Here is a 9,247-nt window from a genome sequence, read left to right as displayed (position 1 = left end):
ATTCTTTTATTCTTAAAAGGGTATATTAATTGCTTTGAAAAAATTTAGTGTCACCGAAATGAAGCTAGGTATATAGTAGAATAAATTAAAGTTGAAAAAAAGGGAAAAGGAATAAATTCAAAAAGCTATAATTAAACTGCAAAGAAAAGAAGCAGAATTTTAGTCATCGTACTTTTATCACTTCTTGACCAGTTCAACTGGTTAGGGATAATGCTAAGAAAAAAGTAAAAAAGATGAAAAAAATTTAAAAAGAAAAATCTCACTTGAAACTTGATTTTAAAAAAAAAAAAAAAAGAGAAAAGGAAAAAAGAAAAAGGGGATTTTATTCCAACACTTAAAAAAAAGGAGTTTCTAGCTGGTGAAAAAAAGAGAAAGAGACCTTGGTATAAGGAAGTGTTTATGTTTTTAAGAAAAGAAGATTGTTCTACACCTTCATCATGAAGAAACAAATTAATTCCTACATAATTAAGATTAGTGGTTATAATCTCAATGTTGTCTTCGTGTGACCAATGTATCATGTGTTCGATTCGTAGAAATAGTGACTAACATTTGCATTCGGCTATATAGTTTACACTTTACATCACACATCTTAAATAATGTGTGGTGTTCTCTGAGTAATGTGCGAACATGAAATGCTTTGTGTATAATGCACCGCTCTGTCCTAATTAGGTTATAGTTTCAAAGCGTTTGCTTTTAGTTTGTTGAATCTGAAGTTACTACTTCCTTTTATATTCAAATTTTGGATTTGTCCACCGATCAATTGTTTGATATATACAGTATACTTATATAATGCATGTAGGAAATAAAATAAATTTGATACTCCATAATCCATATGTAAAACTTTACCAAATACTTCAGAGTATTACCAATATATCCCCTATTTTCCTTGATATAAGACTTAAAGTTAACGAACGATTCAAATTCCTTGTAGAAGACAGTTTGTACTGGATAACTCGATAAGTTGCATGAGAGTTTTAATATGGTGGAATTGGTGAATCATGTGAGTTGATTAATTTTAGATGTGTAGGATAGAAGACTCGTAGTATCTACTAGTGCATCTATACAGTGGAAGGGAAGGTACTCCATAATCGACATAAATACACCAAAAACAATAACAAACTTAGTGTAATTTCATAAATGGATTTAGAAAGAGTAGAATGTATGCATGCAGCCTTACCCATACCTTTCTGGAGTAAAGAAATTGTTTCCGATAGACTCTCGGATGAAAAAGAAAGTTATCGAAGCAAGATTACGAGAACTACATTAGAAAATATGTCAAATAAATAGCAAGATACAAAGTAAATTCAGAAACCAAATAAATCGATATCTATTATCTTTGCAAAATACTCAAAGGTATAAATATATGCCCTCTTTTCTTAGTATATTTTGAAGTTCTTTCCTCCATAAAAAAAAAAAGTCACTTTAATTTGGCATAGCCGCGCCCTTACGTTATGAATCACACACATAGATCTGTTTTAAATTTACATGCTTTATGATCTGCCTAGAGGTAAAGATAGATAAAGAGATTTTATGCAAAAAGAAAAAAAAAACTAAATTAAATTATATGCAAAGGCAAAGTAAAAAGTTTGAAATGAAAGTGAGGAAATAGGGAAGATGAAATTATATACAAGGAAAATATATGTATTCTTTCGACGTGCATGGAGAGTTGCTGGTCCTTAGGTTTTCATTTTTGTCTCTTTTGCATGGCATATATATATATATATCCATATATATTGTGTATCTTCTAATCTTCGATCTGTCACTTACTTCCATTTTTACTTGAACCTACTTTCAGAACGAAGCTTAAGGATGGTTACTTGCGTATAATCGGTCGAATTCAATAATTCTAGTCTAAATATTTTATATTAAGACACATTAAATTAAAATCAAAATGCAGTGTACTAACACTTGATATCTTTATTATGAAATTTAGAATTCATAAACTTAAAATTCTGACTATGCCAATGCAATTTGCAATTATATAGTATGTACAAAAACGTATTCCTTTTTCGCTAATATTTTCCTCAAGTTCTTGTATGATTTTTATGGGCTACGTTGTAGAATACATATCTCATGAAGAGGCAATGTATGTAACATTATATACAATAAATCTCTTGCATTTTAAGTTGGATTTAATTCTTATACATTCAAGGTAAACAATTTTTTCATTTTCAATAGAACTTAACGATATACGTATTAGTCTATTACTACTGTATTCTATATGTAGCAGATTGTATGTTTTATTTTTCAGATAATTATTTAACATCTTTTGAACTAGCAATCACCGGTGTAGTTATTCTTTTTTTTTTAATCGTAATCACCTACTCATGCGTAAATTTACAACAACAACAGATCGAATATATTGTATAGAAGTTAAACTTGTTATATTTAGGTCACATTTGATCAAATGCAAGAAGAGGAAATAAGTAGTAAAAGAGTAAGTGACTTAGAAAATTTTTGCCAAAATATGATGAAGGACATAGATAATAATATATATCTAGATGTGTATGAAAACTTAGATTAAAAAAAGGAAAAAGAAACAAGAAAGAAGTGTGCACGGAAGCTAATAAACTTGAACATTAATATAGAGTAGTATTACAAAAGATCAAAGAGGTGTTAATGTACATCAAATCCTACATTATCAAACTCTCCATGCATTTAATCTAATTAATCTAAGGGACCTATTTCTTTTTCAGTTAATCTCATGTTTACCCCTCCCCAGTATCTTAACATCATTCAAAATAAAAACTTACACTAAAACTTAAACAACTTAGATAACAAAAGAAAAAAAAAGAGAGAAAAACAAGTCATAACATCTTGAGTTTGTCTAACTTCTCACAAGACTTGAACCTTGAACATGACTTGTTTGTCCACTGCTTCCCAAATTCCAACTAAATTCTCATCTCCATTTGCTAATTCCTCATTAGTGGCAACATTCAAATCTAATATTGCATCATGATCTCCAATATTTTCTTGATTTTTCTCCTTAGAATCTTGATCATCATCATCATCATCGCATGTCTTTGTAGCTGAACTTAAACTCTCAGAGCTAAAAATGATTATAGCATCTTTAAAAGACGCTAAATCACCATCATGAGTTGTTAAACTTCCAGTTTTTATTGCTTTCTTGATACCCTTTTGGCTAAAGGTATCAACTTGATCAATATCTTCCATGAAGAAAACTCTGCTTGGATTTTCTTGAATTGCATCAGCAAATCTCTCAAGATAACTCCTACCATGTTCATTTCTTGATCTTTTCTTGTTGCTAATCACTTCTTCTTGATGATGATCAGTTGAAGAATTATCTCTCGATGATGCTGAAAAGCTGCTAAGTCCAATTGAAATAAAGCTATGATCATCTTCTGATGAACCAAAAGCGATTTTCGCCAATTCCCTTGATATTTTTTCCTTTCCTTCAGAATCACCACCTAAAAAGAACAACCAAGATTCTTCCTTTTTGGACCTACATTCAAGAATTGTACTTACTATCTCAGGAATAATGTCCTTTTGCCATGGAACTTTTTTCTCCAATGCCTTACAAAGGGCCTTCATGTTCTCTGAATTGAACTCCTTGAATCTATCTATGTTCTCCATGTATCCACTTGCTTCACTTGAGGAGGCAGAATTTGGACTTGAATTTGGATTTGATAAAAGTTCTGGCTTAGTACTAACTACTTCATTTTGATCAGATATGAAGAATTGGTGTTCTTTTGGTGATTGATTTGGTTCAAAGATGACAGGCCAATTCAAAAGGCTTTTATGCAACTTAGTGGAACTTTTTATGTGGTCATTTGAAGAGGATACTGAATTAGAGGAACAAGGAGATGATGAAGACAGTGGGCTTATTAAGCCTTTCTCTAGAAAATGTGGCTGTTGCTGTTTATGAACAGAACTGCAAATGGAGTTCCACTTCTTGCATAGATCAAACATCACTTGAGATTCCTGATAAACAAGAAGAACCAAGAAAAATTGTCTTTTTAAGATAACTACATGTTACCGTTCATAAAAAGTAGGACTAGGGAGTCGAAAAGTAAGATAGGTTACGTACTACAACATGTTATACAAAAGAATTACTCTGTCAGTGTATATGTTAATCATTTCTTACACAAATGGAGTAAGAGTTGATTATTTAGATGGCCACTCAACTAATAGTTGATATCTCAGAAAGTCGTTTACTTTGTTGAAAAAAATGGAATCAAGAAGAAAGGTAACTTTCACAGACAATAACTATTAGCTGAGTGACCTCCGAGAAATCAACCCAGTAGAGTAACTACTGTATATTAGAGTACTCTCCATGCATGCAAATTCAAGATTAGGATTAATGGAATAAAATAAGGACCTTTTGATTGTTTTCTTGTCTGTGCTCTTCCTTGTACTTTTGGAGCCATAAAGGCAAACTTGAGCTAGAGTAAGTGGTTGCTGACTCAGTTTTAACTTGTGTGCTGGTAATAGTTTTAGCTTCTCTGTTGAAATTGGCTAAGCAATCAGCACAGCAATTCAGTTGCTTCTCAACTCCAGCTCTACCAAGTGACCAGCTTGAACCATCCATTGCTGCCTTGTTCCTAAAGTGACTATGCAAATCACTGCATAAAAATAACAAGAAAATGTTAAAAAAAGCTCCAAGTTGTGTATAAACAACAACAACATATATATCCAGTGTAATCTCACAAATGGGGTCTAGGAAGGGTAGAGTGTACGCAGACCTTACCCCTACCTTGGGAGGTAAAGAGGTTGTTTCCGATAGACCCTCGGCTCAAGAAGAAGCATATCAAAGCAGATCGAAAAAGAAATACTAATAGAAATATTGAAAAAATAATAAAATCTTTCTTTTTGTCCTTATTTTCTTGGAAATATACCTTGCAAGGTTGAGACTGAGACCCAAACTGCCAACAGGAATGGTAAGTGGATAAAGATCCCAAAGGGTCTGTAAAGAAGGATGACCAGTTTTACACTTTGTGTAAGTTTGAAAACTTGCAATTCCAATAAGCCATAGCCTTCCATTTTCCCCCATTGCACTATTCAACAGTCTACTAAGCTCCATTATCATGTGTTCAACAGGAGAATAGTAACCAATATTCCTTTGTTGTTCACCATATTTTGTCCAAAACTCAGATACCCACCTGAGATCACCTAAATACAAAACAACCCCTCTATTCATATAGTTTTTCACTAAAGTTCTAAGCTCTCTAAGTTTGACCTCAAACTCTTCTCTTGAAACATTTCTAAGTGTGAAAAGTGGAACACTTATGAATTGCACATGTTTCATGTCTCCTTGAACTTCACCTTTATCAAACTTATCTATAACTCCTCTAACAACCCCTTCAGCTGTGGCTAAACACTCACCAATAACAACAGTGTTCCTCCTTTTCTTGGAATTCATCATACTTTCCACAACACTCATCACATCATCATTCCTTATAACTTGATGTTGTCCTGATTTACTGAGTGACAAATTTAGGACATGACTAGTTGTTGATGGTGTTATTTGTGACATGTTGGTGGTGTTTCCTAGTAGTAGTGGCTTTGTGCTAGTAACTATCTCCATACTAGAAACAACTTGTTCTACATTGTTTTTCACTTGTGTACTAGAAAAACCAGCTTCCCTCATGACTCTACTAATACTAGGATCATCAAGAATTGAGATCACTAGCTGTTCTATCTCTACTTTGAGGGCTAAGATTGGTTGCTGCTGATTCTCTATCGATCCACGGCGTTGATGAGCTTGAGCCCTTTTGAATGCAGCAACTAAGGCATTAGAAAGTGAAGGAAGATGAGAATGAGGACCTAAAATGGGACTTGAAACAGAAGTAGGAAGTCTATTGAGTGCAACATTGAAACAAAGTTCAAGTGCTTTGCATTGGAGTGGATGTGAATGGGATTGAAGGCAAGCTCTTTTGAGTAAGCCAGTGGAAGATGAAAGCATAGCACTAGCTACATGAAGAGGAGTAACTTGTGCATGACCTCTTCTTCTAGCTAAGTTCACAGCTTGTTTAACTATACTAGCAGATTCAGAAGTTAAAGATTGTTGGAAAGTATAACCACCCGTCCTCATGTTACAACGTCAATTTATGATGAATCCTCACAATACAGAAAACCGTTAGTTGGAAAAAAACAGACTAAAGAGATCGAGAAAAGTCTTAAGATTTTGGATTACTCTTGAATTTCATTTGGTGATAGTGTAATAAGTTTTGTTTTTTTTGGATATGTAGTGAAATGAACAAGTGAAGAGGGAATTAATAGGAGTTAAAAAGAAGGGGGGTACTTTGTTCTTTTCTTGTTGTTGTTGGTTTAGTATGAGAAAGTGGAAAGCATGTGAGGCAAAGTTAAATTGTCTCTCTCTTTCTGTCTTTTTGGCTCTCATATAAAGGGATAAAGGCAAGATGGATATTTGGAAGTTGGACTAGTTAGCTTTTCTAGAAAGAAGTAACTATGAATGATTAAGGATGATTCAAATAAATTTAGGTGACTAAAACTTTTTTATGATAAAAAAAAATATGTGGGCTTTATCTTTTACAGAGGAGTTTAAGTTTTGTGGATGTTTAGTATATATAAAATATTTTATATTATTGGATAAATTTGATTTGTTATTGCAAGTTATTTAATTTTTTTAAAATATAAAAATTGAAAAAGAAAAAAATTAGATAACTTATAGATCAATTTATTTGATAGTTACACTGACCGTGCACAAAATTTAAATTCTTGACAGATTTGTATAAAGGGTAATTTAGACTAGTAACGGAGTTACTAGCAACTATCTGAGGGGAGAAAATTATAGGAGTGATCCCTTATATTTGGAAGTAATTCTAAAATCATCCCTTAAGTATATCTTTAAGCAATTTTGGTCCACTAAATTTGTTGAAGGGGAGCATCTTTTTTGTTCCATTGAGTATTTAAGAAACTCTGGCAGTTAAATTTAATTGAAACTGTAAAAATAAAGAGGATTTAATATGAACTCATATTTGAAGGTCCTTTTTGCATTTTTTACTAATTTAAATCTATTTCTAGAGTTTAATCGTCTAACTTTTGAGGTGTAATATCTGATGTTCTTTTATCTATTGCTCAAAAGTATATATATTTAACAGACCACTTCAAGCTTACACCAAACATAACTGACTATTTTTTTACTATATTTTTCTTTTTTATGCATGTAGTCTATTGATTCAAAAACATAAAAGAACATAACTTGTTAAACTTACACCAAACATAACTGACTATTTTTTACTATATTTTTCTTTTTTATGCACGTAGTCTATTGATTCAAAAACATAAGAGATAACATAACTTGTTAAGTGATTTTTTCGTATCAGTTCAAACTATGGATAAAATTTTTTGATACCTAGACATACGTACAAAAGACAATAAGTATTCAAACAAATATTGAAAGTGTGTCAAATTAATCCAAACAACATGATTACAGAATAAATAATAAAGTAGGAACATACAACAACTTATGAGTATATACAAAATAGAGTGATGAGTATGGTATGAGTAGTAGGTTTCTAAATCAGAACTTTGGTAAAAAAGAGAAAAGTCGATAATAAAAGAGATAATGAGGACTGGCTGTCGGTTTGAAGGAATTGGGAACTGTGTGTGTGTGTGTTTTTTTTTTGTGGTTGAAGCTTCAATTATATTACTCTTCTTCTTTCTCTCTAACACTCAAAAGGAGTAAGGAATAAAGATTTCTTTGGATGATTACTATCTAAAAAGTATTCTTTAAAAAGATGATGATTGAGAGTTTTATTATTCTTTCTACCATTTATATAATTATTTTGCTTTGATGGTATTTTGTGAAAAGAAGATCATTATTTGCTTGGTACAACATTTAGCTAATTTCTATGAAAATGTATTTTGGTTGGTTTACACGTATCTTAATTAATTTTATAAAATACTTGCTGCCTCATATTGGCATAAGTATTATTGAATAACTTTTTCTATCAAGGCATGAACCGATGGAAAAAAACACCCTTTCCTCTTTCCCACTTTATTTGATGTTGTTCGGTTGCGCAAAGAATTTAAAAATGAGAGGAAGGTATGTCTAAACTTGTGGTTTAATGCAAATGATATATATCTGTGTGTTTATAAATCATTACACTAACGATAAAATTATAGTTTAAAGTGGAATTATTACTCAATATAGAAAGGCATCATTCTTTTTTTTGATTCACCAAAAAAAGAAAAGATATCGCATCAATTGAGACGATAAAAAAATAATTATTTGATTCGTATTGAAATTTTGAACCTGAAACTTTATAATTCTCAATAATTTTACCAACCACGAGGTCACATTCATGAGTGCTATTTTATGACTATAAGATTTTGTAATTACGTATTTAATTGTTGTTGTATTTCTCTTTTCTCTTTTTCCTTTTATAACTTTTGTGTTTCGAGAATAAAGTTATAATAATGGCCCGCATAAGAATTTTTTTTCTTTAAAAGATATCCATCTAATCTAATCTTAATCATAGAGTTCTGATCGTACAATTCGAGGAAGCTACGAGAGTTTTAATTATAATTTTAAGCAGTAATAATTCATGAATCATGAGATCTATTGTCTTGCACTATCTGAAATATGAGCTTTTGTATATAAAAGAAAAAGTTTACGCAATTAAACTAAATTGGTTTACGATATATAATTATTAATATCAAGCTTGCTATGATAAGTTAAAAAATTACATCACAATTTATCATAACTAGTAAAACCTTGGTAATAGCATAATTTTTCGGCAAACAACATAAATCCGACAGTTTAAATTTTAATTATAGAAAATTTTGACATTTTGCGTAATTACTAAAAATCTTCATTTTGGATATGTCGAGATACATAATTAGCTACCGATACATCTAATGAAGATACATTTTTTCCTTTGTAAAGAAACATAATTAGCTCCCGATTTTTTTTTGGATCTGTCGAGATACATAATACATCCAATGAAGATACATTTTTCCTTTGTAAAGATATATAATTAGCTCTGAATATATTTTTTTCGATTTTGAATCTGTCAAGATACATAATTAGCTCCCCATACATCCAAAGGAGATACATAATTAGCTGGGATTTTGTAATTACCTTGTAAGGATGGAAATTTGTATAAATATACTAAGTTAAGGTATATGTTTATGTTATTTTTTCATTGTAAATCAGCCATTATATATTGCAAATAAATTCATAATCAAATGAGAGAATATAGGTTTAATTTTCCTTAAACACAAAAGGGGGAGAAGTAGGTGCTTTTCAGCCCATCACAGT

General features: G+C 31.2%; 1 protein-coding gene across 1 annotated transcript; it reads right to left on the bottom strand.

Moving 5' to 3' along the window:
* Positions 1 to 2,551: 2,551 nt before the first annotated feature.
* LOC107851508 (protein SMAX1-LIKE 3) lies at positions 2,552 to 6,321 on the bottom strand. Its single transcript, XM_016696563.2, has 3 exons — positions 4,857 to 6,321; positions 4,340 to 4,583; positions 2,552 to 3,942 (listed from the first exon to the last, which is right to left on the bottom strand). Exons 1-3 carry the CDS (start codon positions 6,050 to 6,052, stop codon positions 2,836 to 2,838), a joined length of 2,547 nt encoding a protein of 848 aa, XP_016552049.2. The 5' UTR covers positions 6,053 to 6,321; the 3' UTR covers positions 2,552 to 2,835.
* Positions 6,322 to 9,247: the final 2,926 nt, after the last annotated feature.

Source organism: Capsicum annuum, chromosome 12 (assembly GCF_002878395.1).
Source record: "Capsicum annuum cultivar UCD-10X-F1 chromosome 12, UCD10Xv1.1, whole genome shotgun sequence".
Taxonomy (NCBI): domain Eukaryota; kingdom Viridiplantae; phylum Streptophyta; class Magnoliopsida; order Solanales; family Solanaceae; genus Capsicum; species Capsicum annuum.
Note: the sequence above shows the minus strand (reverse complement) of the source record. Positions and strands in the feature narration are given on the sequence as shown.